This window comes from Barbus barbus, assembly GCF_936440315.1.
Source record: "Barbus barbus genome assembly, chromosome: 15".
Taxonomy (NCBI): Eukaryota; Metazoa; Chordata; class Actinopteri; order Cypriniformes; family Cyprinidae; genus Barbus; species Barbus barbus.
In genome coordinates this window covers 20,413,320-20,435,281 of record NC_136743.1, presented here as the reverse complement: position 1 = coordinate 20,435,281, position 21,962 = coordinate 20,413,320, and the positions used below count along the sequence as shown (strand labels likewise).

General features: G+C 39.0%; 1 protein-coding gene across 2 annotated transcripts; it reads left to right on the top strand.

The window, feature by feature from the left end:
* Window positions 1-1,329: 1,329 nt before the first annotated feature.
* LOC306881212 (polypyrimidine tract-binding protein 2-like) lies at window positions 1,330-21,508 on the top strand. Of its 2 annotated transcripts, XM_079435190.1 has the most exons (15): window positions 1,356-1,458; window positions 2,149-2,179; window positions 2,379-2,439; window positions 10,843-11,015; window positions 11,213-11,356; window positions 11,474-11,632; window positions 11,751-11,861; window positions 12,194-12,392; window positions 12,728-12,787; window positions 13,448-13,563; window positions 18,131-18,164; window positions 18,710-18,802; window positions 19,478-19,694; window positions 19,982-20,059; window positions 20,145-21,508. In XM_079435190.1, exons 1-15 carry the CDS (start codon window positions 1,451-1,453, stop codon window positions 20,272-20,274), a joined length of 1,614 nt encoding a protein of 537 aa, XP_079291316.1. In that variant the 5' UTR covers window positions 1,356-1,450; the 3' UTR covers window positions 20,275-21,508. The 2 variants fall into 2 exon arrangements, with proteins under 2 accessions (XP_079291317.1, XP_079291316.1); XM_079435191.1 differs by lacking the exon at window positions 12,728-12,787 and having other exon boundaries at window positions 1,330-1,458; window positions 20,145-21,506.
* The last annotated feature ends 454 nt before the right edge of the window (window positions 21,509-21,962 follow it).

Here is a 21,962-nt window from a genome sequence, read left to right as displayed (position 1 = left end):
AAACAATATTTGTACCCCCCCCCCCCCCCCCCCCCAAAAAAAAAAACCTGTTACAGGTTAATGTGGGCTCCAGCACTGTTGTATTTTCTGAGGTAAATCACATTACATTACTATTCACAAGATGTTTTATTGACAGTATAAATGCTTGGAAATATTTAACGTCTTGAAGTCTATTCATTATTTGTTGCGTGCCAGCCACCCACAAATCACAATAAGTGTTTTGATACTTTTAATATATCACAAATTTTATCCTTTAAATTCTGTCAATTTTATCATGAAATACAAACAATAAATGTGTTTTTCCACTCTTTAATGTGGCATGAGATCATTCACCTCAGTTCAAGCGGCATGTGAATCAGTCATCTTTCCCCTTCTTTTTGCTAGTTACAGCACAAAATAAACATGAATGAATATCAGAAGACATGTTGAAAAAAAATCTGAACAATGTAATAAAACAAATGTCAAGTAATCGATCAATCGGTTTCGACAATCGCCAATGAAACAGCTTGTAAATAACAATCATTTCATAACATTTAGCCTACCTCAGAAATGACAACAACTTTGTCAACATTGTTTTATTATTTTCATAAATGAGTCAGTTAACTGCCACAGTCGGTTGGAGTAGGTGGAATTTTCTCAATGACTGACTTTATTCACGCAATAAAACACAACTTTAATCTCACAATATTTTTTTATTCTGAAAATATTATGGCACTAAAATGCTGCCATCTGTATAATGCAAGCACACTCTTCGCACAGCATCCCAAAACTAAAAGTAAAAACAACAACAAAAAACTAATTAGCTAATTTTCTAATTTTAATTTAATTATTTTGGCAAATTCATCCACAATGTATTTTAAGGCTTTGTGTATTCTCATTGGAAAGAATGACTACTTTCGATAGCCTTTCTCTTTCGATAAATAGAATTAAAACAAAAGAAAGATAATCAAAATGTGCAGGTGTCACTGAAGCTAGATGTGATACTTTTTTTTTCAACTCGCTAGCTATACCAACCTCAAACCCTCACAATATCCTGGCCACAAATTATTAGAATACGAATATCCTCGTTTTAATTAAAAGGTCCTCCTCAGCCCTGGCCCATATGCACGTGCATACCCAGATGTTAGGCCCCTGTTTCCATGATATTTCCAAGCATGGGAAGTTTTAATAATAGTGTATAATAGTGTGGAAGTCCTTGATAATAATGGTAATGCAGCTGTCTATGCTGCAGAAAACGATGATTTTTGTTCTTGTTGTTTTTGATGAACTTTTAAAATCAGTCACCCAGATCGCTCTGAGTATGCTCGTCGGTTCGGCTGTGTCTCGGCTGTGTTCGGGTGACTCCGTGAATAACAGACTCTCCTCCATCTTGCATAGTTACGCGTGTCCGTGTTGAAGGCTCCTCTGCTCCTGCGATCGGTATCGCACCGTGAAGAACGTTTTCCCTGCAATGGACGGGTAAGACTGCGTTGTTTACAGAATAAGAGAAAAAAAAAATAATGCAGTTTTTGAGAGCAGCTTATGTTCATTCTAAAACGAATTTAACCACAATCTCAAGCGTTCTGACAAGGCCTCTCGCGCAGACTGTTGATGCATAAACCAATGTTGGCTAATAATAACAAACGCATGCGAGCTCCGCAGATCATATTTTACCGCTAAATAGATGCGCTGTGTATACAGAATATCAAATAGCAGCGTTCTGAATAATTTAATATCAGTATGTGATTTGTTTGGTATTATGTGAACAACAGGGACGTGTACTGTAGTGTAGCTCCGGGGCTAACGGTACTGTCGCTGCGCGTCGGGCGCGTCCGGTTTCCTTTGTTTGAAATGTAACGGTCTCTCGGTCCATCCATGAGCTGAATATTAATCTGTAGCTACTGATTACGACTTTATTATGCATAATTTGCTTTTCAACTCAGTTTTGTACAAACATTATTAAGACTCTTATAACAAACTGCTGACAATACTGTCCACGCTTGAGGGTTCCATAATATTACATTTGGTCTTGTTGTACTATTATACTGTAATATTTGTAACGTTAATTGAGAAATAAGTGTTAGTTCAGTCGTGACCTCGATGTGTATGTGATTTCGACAGTGTAACAAAACAAACAGCCCAGAATTTATCGGCATTTTCTCTTTACAGCATTGCAAGTGATGTTGCAGTTGGTGTGAAGGTAAGTGTTTTTTTGGCTTGTCTTAAAGTAATTTTATGTAAATATATTAAATAAGTCTGATAGCCTAACCACCAACACAGGTCTGTATTACTTTGGTGGAATGTGAATTATGGAATGATGTAAAGTTATATGACTTATACAACATTTTAATCATTTGAATGATTTACTGAATTTGCAGTGTACATCTGTGTCTTTCTAGAGAAGCTCAGATGAATTGCTGTCTGGCAGTCTGTACAACAGTCCAAACTCTTCAGTCACTGGTAAGAGGAGGAATAAAACTGTAAATAGGTTGCAATCAGTATAGATTTTTTTGTGTGTGAAACTGATAACCGAAAACTAGGCCCACATGAACACAAAAAAAGAAAACTCCACAGAAAGGCCAGAGATTTGAGAACTTTGTCATTCAAAAAATTCTACATGGCAATATAGCATATACGTGTCTAGAATACAGTTCCATTTTAAAGCAATAAGCCCTAGAAGCTGTGCCTTACAACTATTTTAGAACAGCTAAACCCCCTAAGCTGCTCTTAAATCACTACAATCCTTGGCTTTATGGGGCTTATTGCTTTTATAAAATGGTCGCATGTACCTGGCAAGGTTTCATAAAATATACACACAGCAACAAAAATATAAAGATTTATTGATAACAAATAATAATTATTATTATGCCAACAAATGTAGTTCTTCAGAAAACATTTATCAAGACAGCAACACTCAGATGTAGTGGCACAGTAATACTCCTGTAATAAGGTTACAGATGTGTGTTTAAAGAGCCATTTGTTACAGTTTCAAATGTGGCTCATCCAATCATAATCAACTATCTGTCTATTAATGCACATTTTATCTAATCTAAATCCATTCTATATAATTCCATTTGAAAGTGAAAGTGAAAGTGACGTGACATACGGTGAACACACACATCTGGAGCAGTGGCCAGCCATTTATGGTTCGGTGCCTTGCTCAAGGGCACCTCAGTCGTGGTATTGAGGGTGGAGAGAGCGCTGCACATTCACTCCCCCCACCTACAATTCCTGCCGGCCGGAGACTCGAACCCGCAACCTTTGGATTACGAGTCCGAATCTCTAACCATTAGGCCACGACTTCCCTTAAGGGTGTCCCCGACTAAGGGTTTACATAGTCAAATCAGAATTGTTGAATCTTACAGAGAGTTGACTGATAGATGAAAATAAATTACATTTGACAGTCGTAAATACTGATGTTAACACCCGGGGAAAATGTGTAACGCACGCCTCGCAAACGGGTTAAATAATGTGATATATATATATATATATATATATATATATATATATATATATATATATATATATATATATATATATCAGTATGTATGTGTGCTGTCAATCGATTAAAATAAATTAACTAATTAATTGCACATTTTTCTGAAATTAATCGCGATTAAATCCCACCTAACATTTACAGTTTTTAGATATAATTTTATATAGCAATAATTTCACATTCAATCTTCAAATTAATGTACAAACAACATATTTTTAAATATTTGTTTAATGGCATCTTTTTTATGACTGAAGGCCAGTATCACTGATACCAAGTAATGCTGATTTCCCTATTAAAAAAATTTCCCCTAATATTGAACCATTGACTATAGCCATTAAACATTACATTATAATTAAGAGCAATCAATTTTAACATTTATTAGACTTTAAAAATAACTTCTAATTTAAGTGAACTTCAAATAATCTTTACATAAACCCATTATAATAAATGTTATATTTGGCTAGGCTACCTGTGCCCCTCAGCAGAAATATACAGAAATTGAATAAAGTTATCAAACACTAAATTCTAAACTAAATCCAGATAAATACTTACAGCTATATAAAAGTTATTGATTTCCTCTTTTTTTCTTTTATTCTTGATGAACAGACATCACAGCAGCTGGTTATTAGGTTATTTGGCTGCTATTTCTTTAAGAGCTGCTGCTGAACATGACGAGGATCTAACGTTTTGGAGCATTTTTTTGAAAGTCCCTAAAAGGAACTTAAAATACTCTGTGAGTTTTAATTGTACAGTTAAGAGTAATACATCAATCGAATCTGTAAAGCATCTACTTTTATTTGTATACACTCATAATAACAACACAACTTTGTAATTTTATAAAATAAAGAAATCAAACAGGGTGTGCTCTCTGTCTTCTCCGACTCCGCGAACTGCATTTAGAAACGCATCACTAAAATGAAGTGTAACTCAGCAAATACTCAACACAGAGACATGGGAGTTATATCTATAGAAAGCTTGAAGTGTCTCCTTTTACATGAAGTAAGTCATGTCCATAAATATTTTGTGATGAAGTAATCCGTATGAAACCAACACGATGTTCAGTCTTTTCCTTCTAACTCGTAATTTCTAATGCGATCCCGCCCCCTCGCGTTCATATGTAAATAACCACGTGAGCCGCGCGCACGTGGAGACGCCAAACATAAACAAAGAGTGAAGAGATCACCCATCGCGGCTACTGTTAGTTTCTGGAAGAAGACGCCCTGAATAAAGGCTGGATTTCCCTCAAAAGAACAATATTTCATCCAGAAGAGAAGATCAATCTGACGAGTAAGTAATGTTTCTTTTTTGCATTAGTTACAACCTGTTAACCTGCACCAGGACGCCGGCGCACTGAACGCTCTTTGTTTGCACGTGTCATTGTTTACGAATAGAGTAAACGAAATGGGACAAAGTTAATCTTGACAAACTATATATCATTTTGAAGGTCTAAGCCTCAAGCTTTGATGATAGATTGCTGTTTTTCGATTGAAAACTTATAAGGAATGTATTTGCTAAATTTGTGTAAGCAGTACACATCAAAACATGCAGAATAAAAATGCAGTACATACCAGATTCGTCTTAACAACGAGTCACAAACGCGTCCACTGCTGAAATTCTGGTTTAGTTAGAAAGGCAAGGGTCCACAGAGCAACATCCCATAGAGCACTTTTACTCCAACAAAACAATAACATTGTAATATGGATGGTAATTCCTTTGTTATTGTGACATAAACTTGAACACATTACTAGTTGGGTTTTTCCCAAACGACAACATGATGAATGCTACGCATCTAAGAATGTTTAGACCGTGTTTATTATTAATACTCTGTTCACAAATATATTTTAATAATGTACTAAACAATAATTAGTATCTCAGATATAAAATGTCTCTTTTTACGATAGTATTAAGCATGCTTGAGTCTATGGCTACAAAACCTATATATATATATATATATATATATATATATATATATATATATATATATATATATATATTATACACACAGATGCTCCTGATATTAACATGCTCACAAATGTTTTTTTGTTTTTTTTTGTATTTTATTGAATCAGATACCTGCACCACAGATGAACCCTGTTGACTTTCAGTCTCTTCCAACTGTTTTCCTCTGAGAGCGCTGTACCAACATCAGATGTTCAACTACACTGATATTCTATGGTAAAACAAGATCCTTGACTACTGATTGTTTTTTTTCTTCATGAATCCATGGAAAGAAGCAGAAACACTTAAATAACCCGTAAATATCAGGTATGACTTGTTTCACTTGTTGAACAGAATCTGTTGCAGGAATGACTCAAAGTCTGTTCACATCTCTGTGGTTACCACTATGACCTTAATTATGTATGTTTTGATTATACTGTGTTGTAAATAAAATACAAACAATAATAATAAAAAAAAAGAAGATTTTTTTAAATCTCCTCACATTCTTTCTTACCTGCCTCAAAGTCACAGTCACACTGATGGGCCATTATGGGGCCATTAGGGGAGGGCCCTTTGTCTCTCAGGTGAAAATCACTTAATATTCAAGGCCATTGCCACTCCCTTGCATATAGGCTTTCGATCACAAAACATGACTTTAAAAATGTAAATCAATATATTGTTTTCTGTGAGCAATTAAACAAGCCGATTTTCACATAATGTTGAAGCAAAAACTACAGGCTACAAGATCCAGTTCTCAAAAGTCTTGTAAACAAATGTTCTGTATGGGCTTTATGGTCTTATCTCAGTGACTTCAAAATTTTAGTTTTTCACTAACCATACATAAATGTTGCTTTCTCAAAAACACAATCATGTACATAAATGCTGCTAACATATTATTGTAGCCCAGATTTTGCTGTTTACAGTGGTATTAGACTTTAGCCATTTACATTTTTATAAGCAGATGAAAAAAGCACAAATGTCAGGGCATGTCGAAACTTCTCCAGGCCCCCAAAACACCCTCAGTCCCCAGGGGCTCAAAAAAAAAAAATATTAGTTTCCGCCAAAATCAGTATTGTATCTGGTCGGTAACGACAAGTACATTTTTAATTTTACGCAAAATGCGATATCTGCCGTGTTATTCTGTCATGTTTTCTCCCTTTTTTTCCAAACCGTGACGACACGCCAGTCTCCCTTCTTTGCAGAATGCGATAAATCCACTCAACCAATCACAGCGCAGCATTCCACGCACTGTAAACAATACCGGTAATGGCGGCGCTTTGAATACGCCCAGCATCCTCATCTACTTTGTACTTTGTGATCAACAAACAAACATTAGGGCTGCACGATAAATCGCATGTGATTGTCATGCACATCTCGTCAGTAAAGCCGGTTCTGTGATCTCCATCACGTGCTTTCAGATGGAGCGGCATTTAATACACAGAGCTGTAGATCACTGACAAGCTATGCAATATCGCGTTCATAATTGCAGATGAATCGCATGCGTAGTTTGTGTCAGTTTAAGTGTTTTTATTAATGCCATTAAAGTTTTTGGTATATACAGCGAATAGCACTAGTCAACTAAATGAATATAACATGGCAAAGATCAATGCACGTTTGGAAGTTGAATGTAAGGGAAATGTCATTTTGTCATTTATTGGTTATTGTTGTTCATGTTCTTGTCCATGATTAAATTTTCTTTTATTGTTGTAATTAATTTAAAGCATTAACAAGCAGTGTTGGGGAAAATTACTTTTGAAAGTAATGCATTACAATATTGCGTTACTCCCTAAAAAAGTAACTAATTGCGTGACTTAGCTACTTTTTATGGAAAGTAATGCGTTACGTTACTTTTGCGTTACGTTTTAAATATGAGCAGGGCTTGATTGTTTTTAATACAAGAAGTTCTAATTATAGCAAATGTAAAAGCCCTTTCACACCAAAAAGTGTAATGAATAAACCTCAGACTGAAGGAAAAGTAAATTCACATCTGTAAAGTAGAACGCAGGATAAAGTAATTTTTGCTTATTAGTATGGTTGAACTGGATCATCAAAGGTCATCAGCAAAGGCATTGGTTAATAAAATGGGATTAGATACATTTGTGTTGTTTAACATATTTAATTATTGCAGTTTGCGTCATATTCTGAGTTTGCATTTCACTGTTTTAATTCATTTTGATGAATACTAAATCTGTTTTTTGCGAGTGGGATGAATTAATGCACATTCACATTTAGTCTAGAACTAGAACTACAGTAACAGCATGTTCACACAGTGCACTGTCAGTCAATAAATAGGAAAAAGTAACTGGCGTTACTTTTTTGAAAAGGTAACTCAGATATTTTCTTGTAAATTAAAAAGTAATGCGTTACTTTACTAGTTACTTGAAAAGAGTAATATTATTACGTAATTCGCGTTACTTGTAATGTGTTACCCCCAACACTGTTTACCTTTACCTTTATGCATTTAGCAGACGCTTTTATCCAAAGCGACTTACATTACATTCAAGTTACAGTTTTTACATTTTATCAGCTCTTGCTTTCCCTGGGAATTGAACCCATGACCTTGGGGTTGTTAACAAGATAACCTGTTGAATTAATTTTGGAGGGGATGACTGATTGAATGTAGGCTATTTTTAGTCCAGTGTCTGCATATAAGATTAGTATTGACCAAGTTCAGAGGCGGTCATATGTGGGTCAACTTACTTTGTTGTTTATTTTCAACAGTTTCAATATGAAAAATAACTTGTATATTGATTCAATGGAAGGAAAAAAAACATGTCATGGATTTATTGCATTTTGGGGAAAAAATAATCAGTTTTTATAATAAATCTTTGAAAATCAAAATCTGGATTTAAATTTTTAATGTTATTATAACCTAAAGATAATATGTGAAAGTTTGAAACAGAAAATAGTGGTTTTCGTCTTGCCACTTTCTTGGTTAAAGAAAACACGTTTTTACTCAAATTAATCAAAATGGATTTATAACGTTTTGGAACCAAACTCTTCATATATATATATATATATATATATATATATATATATATATATATATATATGGTGGCGGGAGGAGCAAACGACAGACACAGTGGGTGTGGCGTCAGGCCTCGGAGAGGTTTTTATTAAACAAAAATTGTAAAATAAAGTGTCCAAAGGGGGAAAAAGTGTCCAAAATACACAGGGGGATCTGGTGTCCTCGTCGTGCTGCGGGGCTTGTGAAGGAGGGCAGTGTTCAGGAGGGAAGGGTCCAGGCAAGGGGCGGAGTCTGGTGGCTGCACACGCTCCCATCTCGGGGGCCGGGGCGCGAGTGGCGGCGGCTTCTTTTGAGCGGCGTAATCCCTCTGCTGGCCGCGGCTCCTCCGGGGGACTCGACGGCCCGGCATCCTGGCCCGTCAGCCGTCTAATGGGTGCTGGCTGTCTCCCGGACTGCGGGTCCAGCAACTCAAGTCTCTGGACCCACGAGGACACCAGCGTGCATGCACGGGGAAGAGACCGGTCTTCCGAGGAGAGGCGCGCTCGGGATTTAAGCAGCGGCGGTGATGAGGCTCCCTTCACATCAGGTGCACCTCATTACACGCCGCCAGCCGTGGCTATTCAGGGCAGCGAATACGGGACGGGGTGGTGATGATAATAAGCGGGGAGGCAGCCGACTCGTCACAAAATATATATATATATATATATATATAATATATACACAAGAAATGCTTGAACTGATCTTGGGTATTTTCATAATTAAAAAAAAAAATATTTTATATATATATATATATATATATATATATATATATATATATATATATATATATATATATATATATATATATATATATATATATATATTGTGGCGGGAGGAGCAAACGACAGACACAGTGGGCGTGGCGTCAGGCCTCGGAGAGGTTTTTATTAAACAATAAAAATCTAAATAGTGTCCAAGGGGAAAAAGTGTCTAAAATAAACAGGGGATCTGGTGTCCTCGCCGTGCTGCGGGGTTCGTGAAGGAGGGCAGTGTCCAGGAGGGAAGGGGCGGAGTCCGGTGGCCGCACGCGCTCCCCTCTCGGGTCCGGGAGCGAGTGGCGGCGGCTTCTTCCAGCGGCTTCGTCCTACTCCTTGGCCCCCGGAGCTTCTGGGGGATTAAACGGCCCGGCATCCTGGCCCGTCAGCCGTAACGGGTGCGGCAGTCTTCATACTCGACGTGCCCTTCCTGGACCCACGAGGATACCAGCGTGCATGCACGGGGAAGAGACCGGTCTCCCGAGGAGAGGTGCGCTCGGCATCTAAACGGCGGCGGTGATGAGGCTCTATTCACATCAGGTTCGCCTCATCACACGCCGCCAGCCCTGGCTGTTTCAGCGCCCCTCCTCTCTCACACACCCACTCCCGTCGGGAGCCTGGTGAAGGGCAGCGAATACGGGACAGGGTGGTGATGATGATAAGGGGGGAGGCAGCCGACTCGTCACAATATATATATAAGATCAGTTCAAGCGTTTTTGTTTCCTTTTTATTAAATCACAGCGATAGCTAGATACCTTTGTCCCTATTAGGGATTTCCTGGAGCATCTTGAGCTCTATTACATCTGTGATGCATATTTAGAGTTTCTGTGAGAGGGCACCCTCTGGTATCCAGTATGAATGTAACAGAGATTATGTGTTTAGGGCTCAGTAATGCACACTCGGTCCTATTTTGGGCATAAACAGGACAAATAATACTTTTCTCTAAAGAAATGTTAAGTGAACATATGATAATCCATGTTTTTCTCCAGTGTATAGAAGTGTACAGGAGATGCCCCCCCCCCTCTCTGTGGATGCATAAAAGGCTCAAATTTCATATTAAAGACATTGACTCTTTTTGATTTTACATACCTCTTAATTTTTATCAAGACATTACTGTCAAAGATTTTGCATGTTAACAAGTAACTCTGCAGTTGTTTGTAAAACAATTGTTTTCTGTAAAATAAAATTATTATTGTTCTTATCTTATCATTATTTATTTATCCAATTGTTATATTTACATTTTTTGTTAATTTGTTAAAAAAAAGTACATTTTAAATTACAAATCACAATTTTAACCAGAAAAATTGCAATTATATTTTTTCCCTAAATCGTGCAGCCCTAATGCTCATGGTGTGAGATGCTGAAAAACATCAAGGGACAGCAAACTGGCCAAAATCATTTGACACACATACACAAGGCATTTTGTAAAACAAGTGCTAGGAGAATGTGAAATCACATCCAACGTGAAAGGACACCAAGTCATTTTTGCTTATTTATGAAATATTAACGGAATATGGAAAATTCAAACACTGTACAGCTGTATTGATGATTATTTCCCCAGTTACTGGCAATTAATATATAGTTGGTCCAATTTATTAAATGAAATATCATATAAGCCATAAAAAATAACTTTTGAAGTTCAGGTGTATTTCTGAATTATTTGACAGCTAATGGAAGTGACAGTAAGAAACTGAGGGTGGAGGACAGCATGGACAGCCCACCATCCAGAGTCATTCATATCCGGAAACTCCCCAATGAGGTTTCCGAGACTGAGGTCATCGCCCTGGGTTTGCCGTTTGGAAAGGTCACTAATATCCTGATGCTTAAAGGCAAAAATCAGGTATGTGATGGGGGATGGTGGTGAGGAAAGTTCAACCAAGCTCCTTTTGTGATAGCAAAGAGATGGATCTCTGAAATTCAATTTAGTGTTTAAAATGTCTTGTTAAAGCTGTTTTTCAAATTGGGTGAACAAAGTTTTTGCTCATTCATTTGGAAAAAGAGCCTCTTTCTTCATTTTGAACACTTTCCCTCAATTAGGCATTTTTGGAGCTAGGAACAGAGGAAGCAGCTGTTACCATGGTGAACTACTACACAGCTGTTACACCTCAAGTGCGTAATGTCCCAGTGTTCATTCAGTACTCCAACCACAAAGAGCTCAAGACCGACAATGCGCTCAACCAGGTTAGAAAATGCACTCGTCCTTGTTTTAATTTTTCAGAACTAAAATTCTAACAGCAACAGAAGCGTGTCATTAGTGTAGTTTTAGTCCTAATCGGTTCCCTTGCTTTCCTTCCAAAGCGAGCTCAGGCTGTGCTACAGGCGGTGTCCGCGGTCCAGGAGGGTGGCTCTCCAAGCTCGGCGGCCGGTGAGAGTGTGTTAACGCCTGCCCCCAGCCCAGTACTGCGAATAATCATTGACAACATGTTCTACCCAGTCACCCTGGACGTCCTCCAACAGGTCACTGGCCACAGCAGGCATCCATCTGGAATAAACCGCAGTTTAAAAAAAACAGCCAAATGTATTTTTACACTCTCATGCCTCTGAATTAACAGGACTTTGCACTGATCTCTCTTAGATCTTCTCCAAGTTTGGGACCGTCATGAAGATAATCACATTTACCAAAAATAATCAGTTCCAGGCTCTTCTGCAGTTCAGTGACCCAGTAAATGCCCAGCAGGCCAAACTGGTGAGTGAACGAAGAGGAGGATTGAAACCACTGCAAACTCTATAAATGTGTAATGATGTGCCAAAGCACTGTTATGAGATTTTTAATGTGATGGTTATGGCCACAGGCAAATTATGATCCAGTCATATGTTGGTTTAGTACCTTTCTTTCATTTATGTGATGAAATGATTGCAGTTGTCATTACTTGTAGAGGAGCATTTTTATTACTTTGAGCCAGGGCCCTACATTACTCGCTGGCTGTAATTATTCTTATCCTTATTCACCCATGTCATAGAATAACAAATGTCTTGCTCTCATCCTCCGTCTCTCTTTTTCGCTTCCTTTTATTAAAGTCCTTGGATGGCCAGAACATATACAACTCCTGCTGCACTTTGCGCATCGACTTCTCCAAACTGGTCAACCTGAACGTAAAATACAACAACGACAAAAGCCGGGATTACACCCGACCCGAGCTGCCCGCAGGAGACGGTCAACCACCCGTGGACCCGTCTGTGGCCACCACTCTCAGCAAAGATTCCACCTCCCTGCTCGGTAAGTTAGAAAACGCTCTCATGTGTGCCTCAAACGCAGACGTTGCTCAATCACACCTTTAAGACCCATCTTCCCTGTCATTCTCTGACATGCATCATCATCTCCTGTCTGCATAGCTTCAGTTTCAGAGCAGGGTAGAGGTGTGAATGCTTCCCCTCTATTGTGATTCATGAGAGTTTTCTAGTTCTTAGTGGAAAATGGGTCAATGGTGCCTGAAATGCAATCCCGTCTAATTGATGTGCCATTCAAACACGTTGCTTTACGTTTTTGCCGCTTCCACGGCCCCCAGTCTGTGTTTGATCCCGTAAGACTTTGACTGTACACGTTCTCCTTAGGTACTCCCTCTGGAATGGTAACTTCCTACTCTAGTGGTGGAGGGTTTCCATCTTCTCTAGGTACCTATGCTTCCATTTACTTTCCTTTTTCCTTTTGATTTTCTAACCCTACTTGAATGCGCTCTTCCTTCTGAAGGACAGGGACTTTTTCAGTGCTGTCAGAATTGGCAGGGCTTTCATGTTGAAACCACCCCAACCATTTGTCCTGACTTGACATGCAGGATTCATAAACAGTGTCGCTATTTGTCAAAGCATAAATCTGAAGCTGCAACAATAAGCCCTTCCATTCTGCATTATGGGCCTGACGTAATAGATTGACACGCACACTAATTAGGGACCCGTATTTCAGACAGACTGGCAATCCAAACTGCCAAACACGAGTTCCCTTTAGCTAAAGCAGAGCGGCCTATTGAGTGGCTAACTACAGTGAGCAGAGAGGGCCCAAAAAGCAATTTGGTTCGGATAGGATATTGCTCTAGAGTGCCAGTCTGTGTGAAATCGGTTCAGATAGCGATCTGCCTAGCAGCAGATATTGACTCTGGGATGTGGGTTTGCCCGAGGTGTGTGGTGTTGGCTGCGTAACTGGATGTGCTTGGTGTGGTGGGTGCAGACAGGTAGAATGCATGGCCACAGGGCAGATCCACCTGAGATGCTGAGCTGTAGGCTCTTCTGGGCTGTGTGAGCTGACACGGTCCTTCCTCTCTCCTCCTCTCTCTGTAGGGGCCATCAGCCCTCTGAGTGCAGCAGCAGCAGCAGCGGCAGCAGCAGGGAGGGTGGCATTGTCTGGACATTCGGGACCTGGCGGAGTGCTCCTGGTCAGCAACCTCAACGAAGAGGTCAGTACACACCCACAGCACACACACACGCACGCACGCACACACACAAGCAAACATATCCCTGCTCTCTCTGTTCACAGTCTTTTCATTATGTCAATCAGGTCACCAGTACACTGTATGTCTCAGGTTTTATATGTTCAGTCCTCATCTGTTAAAGATCATTTTTGAGTTTGAGGGGCCTTAACATAACCTTCACGACATTTAGCAGCAGAGCAGTGTTAACATACATGAAATGGAGTTGTGTTTAGGGGTCGACCGATATGTGTTTTTCAGGGCCGATGCCGATACCGATTATTACAGACCAAGTAGACCGATATATTGAACCGATATATATGCCTGGTGTAAAAATGAAAATGAATGTCAAAATTAAGAATAACAAGGGCTCTGACAAAAACGGCCTTCCCTAGTGTTGGTTGCACTTCTTACTCTTGTCTTCCCCCATGCATCCATCTACAATAAGGGTAATATATAAAGAGAGAGTTAAAAGTGGGGCCACTGTATGCTTCATGATTAAGCCTATGAACACTAAATACTAAAGCTAAACAGCTTGGGGAAATGTAAGTATTTGGCTTCAATAATTTACATGTTAGAAATGTATGTGTAATAGCATAACCTCTCATAATTCTTCATTAATTATTTTCGGTTGACTAAATCATAACCTACAAGAGGTGACTATTCAATTCATCATCTAATGCACATCAATTGATTAATTTAAAAAGCGCAATGTATATAATAAGTGTAAATAATTTAATTGTCTTCATAGCTCCATTGTAGAAGTTGCGAAGAAGACCGCAACTATTTTAATGAAACTATAACACTAATAGCCTGTTATAGGCTCACTTGGTTCAATAGCCTATTGAAATGTCCCAATTTCCGTCATCATAATCTTGGCCTATGTGACAGTAACTTAATCTTGGCCTATGTGACAGTATCTTAGTCTTGGCCTATGTGACAGTAATTTCCATTAGTTTTCATTTACAGAGCAGTGCAAATGAAGGCATAAAACATTATTATAAATTTAATTTATCTTTTAATCAAATGAGAGTTGAACTCTATTTTTTGGCAAACAAATGTTTACTATTAAAATTAAAACATGTAAGAAATAGCGTATTGTGTAATTGTTCTTTTAAACAAAAGTTGTAATAATTGTAATAGCATTAGTAAATAAACCGAACTTTTATTTTGACGGGTTGCCATGAGGACCTCTTAAGTTTCTGTAGCCTATTTATGATATGACGATCGTTTTACTCAAACGAAACAGTCAAATGCTCATGAAGTAACTCTCTGAGCAGTTCCGGGGATGATGTTCATGTATTTATGTTCTCATTTAGTGACATGGCAGATGCGGAAAACTCCGCGAGCGTCGCGCACTTCTGTGTGTGTGTGTGTGTGTGTGTGTGTGTGTGTGTGTCAAAACCGCGCGTCTGTGCCTTTCACATATACAGAGACACGCCGAACATGCAGAATTCATATTTAAATAGTCTTTTTGCAGCGTAATGTTTACAGATAGTCCATATCATGAGTCGATTTAAGTGTACTGACCTACTTTTGATTAATTCATCCAAACTTTGACTAATTCCGTGACTCCACGTTATACAGTAAATTCCATATGACTGGATTCCGCGATTCCCCCTGCGTTTCCCCCATCTCGGAAACCATAAATAGATAATATTGAGGTTTTTACAACTTCAGTGTAGTGGATTGTAATTTATTGCAACTTGAGCAACGTCTGCTGCTGCCTTTGAGAGATAACTGATGCATGATGAAGCAGCACCAGTCAGCAAGCGCTTTCGGTGTGAGAGCGCCTTTAGTCTTCCACGTTGATTGGTCGGACTCCTGACTCTCAACAAATCAGATGCGCGGTGGGCGGAGACTGCTCTAGGCCACAGAGTGGTGAGTTCCGACAGGCTGCATCAGAGCCAAATAGCGCGTTTCAAAATTAAATAATTTTATCGGCACATCGGTTTTGAAAATGACCGATGCCGATTATCATAAAAATGCTTAACATCGGTGCCAATAATCGGCCAGGTCGATAATCGGTCGACCCCTAGTTGTGTTATGAGAGAACAACATAAAGAAGGATTCTTGATGTTATAAGCCTGTTCATATTTTTAAATAAATACTAGAGCTTTATAAAAAAAAATTTTTTTTAAATTAATATTTATCATCATTTGCAAGAACTAATATAATTTTTTAAAACCACAATAGCATTTTAATGCATGCCTGTTTTTAGTAAAAAAAAAAAAAAAAAAACCTTAACAGTTGCCCCACATATGTTCTTTCATTATTAAATTTTTTTTACGTCATTTCAAAGCTTGCAATTGCATTATATCTGCTTTATTAAGCTGTAATGGCTCAAAATATTACATAATATACAAGTGTGAAAATGAAAGCGTTAGTTCACCAAGAAATGGAAATTCTGTCATCGTTTACTCACCCTAATGTCAGTCCAAAAACAGAAAACCAAATAAGACTTATTCATTTTCAGCACACAAATGAAGAAATTTTTAATTATTCTCTCTTCATTTTTGTCCATCCATTGAAAGTCCACACAGCCAAAACATTCACTTGTCAAAAAGCGGTATAATGCAAGTCTTCTGAATAGGGCTGCACGATTAATCGAATGTGATAGTCATGCGAATGTTGTCAGTAAAGCCGGTTCTGTGATTAGTAGTAAATCTCCATCACCTGCTTTCAGATGGGGCAGCATTTACTACACAGAGCCGAAGTTCACTGACAAGCTACGCAAAATCGCGTTCATAAACGCAGACGATATATATATATATATATATATATTTTTCAATCTTTAGTCAGCTTGCCTACGCATAAAAACTCAACCTTGCTTGCTTCATGTGCCAGAACAAACCTCATTGGTTCTCGCTTGTCAAGCAGGCATGGTTGAGCTTCCGTGTTTACCATATTTGATGAGCTCTACGTGCGGTGATCAATGTTTAAATGTGAATAAAAGTCTAAATGTTATCTGAAATAAAAACAACACGAGACTGAGTAAATTGACAATTTTTTTGGGTGAACCCAAAAAAATTTGTGTTTGTCACCGTACACTTTACTAAATAGACTTTACTAAAACTCTACTAAATAGCCTACATCATCAGAGCTTCGTTAATCCCCAAAACCTTGTAATCACATTCCCATGTTAACTTTGCTCTTTTGCTGGATGTTTTGAAGTTGATTTCAAAGTCATTTCAGTCACTTTTCTAATGTGCATTAGATTGAGAATGATGTATTCAGTCACACACAATGAACACTGAGCAGGTGACTTGTCTTGACATGACTTCAAGGTTGACCTGTTTCTCATTTCCATCCTTAGTGTATTTCATATATTATGTTCAATGTTATTTCAGTATATTTGCAGTTAGTAGTGAATTGATAGTGACTAGTAATGAATTAAAACCTATAGCTCTTTGTTCTCTATTGTGACATTTATACTTACAGAAATATACTGAAAGCATTCTCAGTAAGGTTTTCGTCAAAATGGAGGGTCTGTCTGCAGTCTCTCCTCTGTGCAAATTTTGATCACTGTCTCTCCTCTCTCTTTATCTCTCCCCCTCTCCCCTCTCTGGCTCTCTCTCTCTCTCTTTCCCTCGCACCTTTTCACAAGCGCTCTGTCTGGAAGTAATATCTAACTGTCTTTTCTTTCTAAGCTGTATCTCTCTCTTCCTCTCCTGATGCTCCACTGCCTCTCTCTAAGCTATTCAAAGTTGGTATGAAACATGGTAGCCCCACCCGCCTCTCTCATTTCTCTCACACTCTCTCTCACTTTGATTTCTCTGTCTTTTTGAAGTGTCCCAGTAATTTTCCCATCATGGTTTTTGTTTTCCCAAACACTTGTGGGTTTGTGGAGTTTTCAACATGATGTGCTCTCTATTGATGCCATAACTCTGCAAGGTGGTTTTCATGCCTACTCGCTGCATGGCCCCGCCCCTTTACAGCTATAGGCTGATGTTTTGTTTGTTTGTTATTTTTTCCCTTAACGCTTTCTCATACCAAAGCCTTCCATGCGCTCTGCATGCTTTGTCCTTCTCACAGCGTTTCTGTGCTGCAGTTAGTCTGAGTAAATGTGCCCTGCCCACGCTCGGTCTCGGGTGACTACGTTTGGCTCTGTTAAACATAGTCGGGGAAGCAAAAGAAAAAGAGAATCCTGCCATTTTCTGACCAAACTCCTGCATTTCCTATGTACTGACCTGTATATTATTTTTGTCCCCCCTTCCAACTATTTTTTTCTTTTATCCCACGCTGCTTCCAACCCCTCCTCTTCCCTCTCCTCTCCTCTTCTCTCCTCTCCTGACTCCTCTGTGATTGGTTGGCCCTTTCTCTCCTGCAATCCTGTCTCCCCGCCCTCCACCCATTCATGCTTTGTGCCTGAACCAAAACAAATGTTCCTCCTCGGACCGACTTGCCCCAATTAACTGCCTTGACCCATGCTCCATGACCACCTCACCATTCTACGGGAAACCACCCTCCGTTATGGATGATCTGTTCATCTCCGCTCTACCTCGACTCTTCTCTCTACCTGTCTTACGCTGCTTGCTCTTCTCTCCTTCTAAAGATGGTTACGCCCCAAAGTCTGTTTACCCTCTTCGGTATGTTATTGTTAGCAATCTACCTCTTTTTTGTTTATCTATTATTAATTTCATTTCAGTTGTTTTATTTTCTCTTTCATTTATCATTTTAAGGGTTAGTTATTAATCTGGCACTAGTGTAACAACAGTTTCTTAGTTTTCCAATTTAATTTGTTTAGTTCTACTATGCCAAATTTGAAATGAAATAGTTTTTTGTTTGTTTGTTTTTCCTTGGCTTTCGAAGCCTCTGTCTCTATCTTGCTCTATCTGTCTCTCTTCATGTACAGCTTATATTAATGCATGGTTGATTATTTTGCATGTAGGCTTTTGATTTTAACTTTGCCATATCACATGAGCTTGTTTTTGGAGGGCGTATCAAATAAATTGTATCTGTTAGAAACACTGTTTTGGACTCTTTGGTGTAGATAATTTTGAAGATTTGTACCATCGTCTTCACCTTTCATGTCAGAACCGGAGCTTCTGAAGCACTAACTTGTCCTTCCTGGTTCACTCCTCTCCTCCTCCTCCTTCCCTCCCTCTTCCATCTGCCTCTTGCTTAACCGAAGGTGTCTACGGTGATGTGCAGCGTGTGAAGATTCTTTACAATAAGAAGGACAGTGCTCTAATCCAGATGTCTGATGGAAACCAAGCTCAGTTAGGTATGCTGACACGCTGCCCTTTTTGTGATTAACATGTACCGTTTTTATATTGCATTAAAGGGTTAGTCCACCCAAAAATGAAAATTAGCCTCTGTGTTACTCACCCTCGAGACATCCTAGGTGTATATGACTTTCTTCTTTCAGACGAATCCAATCTGAGTTATATAAAAAATTGTCTGAGATATGCTAGTGTCGTGAGTTTGTTTACAGGAGCAAAGGAAGCAAAGTTCCTTACTTTAGCAAAGGAAAACTCACCTCTTGGCTTATATCGAAATCCCCCTGCGCATTGTTTTGTTCTCTCTTCGCGTTCATCACTAATCACACAACGCCGACGTCCTACGTCATCCGCCTGAACGACTTCCGCTTATGACAGTTAGATGAAGTGAGAGAGAATTGTTTATTACGTTTGAAATATGGATATTTTTCTTACAAAAACGCATGGATTCGCTACAGGAGGCCTTTATTTACGCCCCCAAGCCATGTGAGGCACGTTTTATTATGGATATGTGCCCTTTATTTGAGGTCTTTTGGACTGTTGGACAGAAACACCCACCCACTGCAATGATAACGCTTGGAATAGCCACAACAATTTTTCATATAACTCCTAGGATGCCATTTTTGGGTGAACTAACCCTTTAAGACAAAGAAAGAGCTCTATGTGTCTTTATTATCTAGCCATGAGCCATCTGAACGGGCAGAAGATGTATGGCAAGATCATTCGTGTGACCCTCTCCAAGCACCAGACAGTACAACTGCCCAGGGAGGGTTTAGATGATCAGGGCCTGACCAAGGACTTCACCAGTTCTCCTCTGCATCGCTTCAAGAAGCCTGGGTCCAAGAACTTCCAGAACATCTTCCCCCCTTCAGCTACTCTCCATCTGTCTAACATACCGTGAGTATGCATCAGTCCTAATGAATGCTAGTGGTGATTTTTCAGTAGGTTTTGCCATTTTATTATGTTGTGTCTTGTTCTGGAATCATAAATCTTGGACCAACTGCTGACCATCTTTTTAAATTAATTGTCAGTTTTTTCCCTCGCAGTGTCTTTCAGTTCAAGTCTGAGATTAAATTATGGCTACCAAGGAAAATTAGTTTTCCATTTTTATTGGTTCATGCATCATGATAACATTTTACCATTTACTCTGAGGAAATGCTAATAACTGCTTGTTTCCCCTCCAGTGAGAATGTGACAGAGGAGGATTTACGACTGCTCTTCTCAAATTCTGGCGGTACAGTGAAAGCGTTCAAGTTTTTCCAGTAAGAACCTACTGCATTCAGTTTCTTAGTCAATTTTGTCTACGTTCACGATCCTCGGTATGACCGTCACTTTATTTATTTTTAGAGATCGCAAAATGGCTCTGCTGCAGATGTCCACGGTGGAGGAGGCGATTCAGGCACTCATTGACCTTCACAACTACGACATGGGCCGTGGCCACCGCCTGAGAGTGTCCTTCTCAAAGTCCACCATCTGAGGATCCCCTGGTGCTATGCCACCTTTCCTCTCTCTCCCACAGGAGCCTCAAGTCGAATTCATTTTTACCAGTCATTCCTTAACACCATATCAAGAACTTCAATGAGAATGGCCCTTAAAGGAACACTCGCTCTGTATCTGCTCCTACTATTGTTTATGTATGGCCAGCTGTTATTCTGTTTTAGGATGGATTGACAAAAATGTGCCTTACTTAGCAAAATAGCATCATCCCTTTGCTCCTGTTGTTACACATTATAGAGGTTTAGGCACATTATGTGTGATGATACAGAAACCGTAACCTTGCTTTGTTGTTTTGACGGGTTTTGAAAGTGATAGTTTTCACTCTTGCTCAATGTGGCCTCACCTTGTCATTTTTCAAAACCAATTCAATTCAAGCTTTGAAAGCTAGTCGGCTTGCTTTGATTCAAAGGCAAAAGCTAATTTTTTATGATCTATTGAATTGAATCTGAACACAAGTAACTGAATTTGATGGAACATACTCCAAGTTGTAAATTATCTTGTGCATTTGTTTTATTTTGGGCTGTAGTGTTTTTTTTTTCCTTTTTTTCTTTCTTCTTTGATCAGGCACCCAAGGTACTTTTTGTGATTGAAACCTGTGGTAAACAAAACACTGACAGTGGGAAGCACAGTGTGTGACGTATAGTACCTGCTTTGATATTTCTCATTCACTTTTGCTTCAGTGAATTGTTACCCATTTTTAGATGAAAATCAGAGCATGTGCTGATGGATCTCGGCAGTTGCATGTGTCAGATTGACCATGTTTGATGTTGTGATGTCACATTAATGTAGGGACTGTTGGGACCAAAGTAAATGTGCCTTTAGTCTTACTTTATTCTGCATTGTACAAAATGTTTTATTCAACCTCTGGAATATTTTTATCAATGGACAAAAAACAAAACAGACTTTCCAGCTGATATCACTCATATAAATGATCCTTAATTGTCTTTAATCGTGGTTGTACGAGAATCGCTCACTGAATCTACTGAAAAATGACATTTTGTTGTGGTCTAGGCCTGGGAAACATAGGGGAGGGGGTGTTCTGTACATTTTCTACATGAATTGAGTTTTTACATCTTCAGGAATGTAAAGTTCAGTATAGAAGCGGCACAATTAAAGGTTCTTTTTTCTACCAAGCTCGTGCTTGACGGTCCCTGTGTGGTGTAGTGCTTTTATCCTGTAGCATGCTGAATAAACTCTTCTCGCTCTGCATTCACCTCTGCCTCTCTGCTGTCTCTTCCTCTTCTGTCCTCTGTATCTCACTTGGCTCTTTTTCTCTGATGCACTCTTTCCAGGGTGGAGAAATACTCACTTGACTTGGTATAAAAATACTCCCTGGAAGTAAAACATGAAAACAATGTAATCTTTGACTTCATTTGCAGTGCTAATCTGTAACTTTCCCATCATGTTGTCATGTTTCTTCTCTAAATTCTCATGCTTATCCCCAGATCTCTCTGTCTACATATCCAACCTAGACATCAGTGTTCATGCCATTTTCATGTCCCCATAACCTTTCTCCAAAAGTAGGGTGTTTGGGCAACAGATTGGTACCTGTGTTTAGTTGCATGTGGTACAATGGAGAAAAGGTGCTTACAGCCTTTCAGCATGCAGCTTATTGTGTGTTGAAGCAATTGATTGTCTGGTGGAGAAAGGACAATCAACTGGCACCGA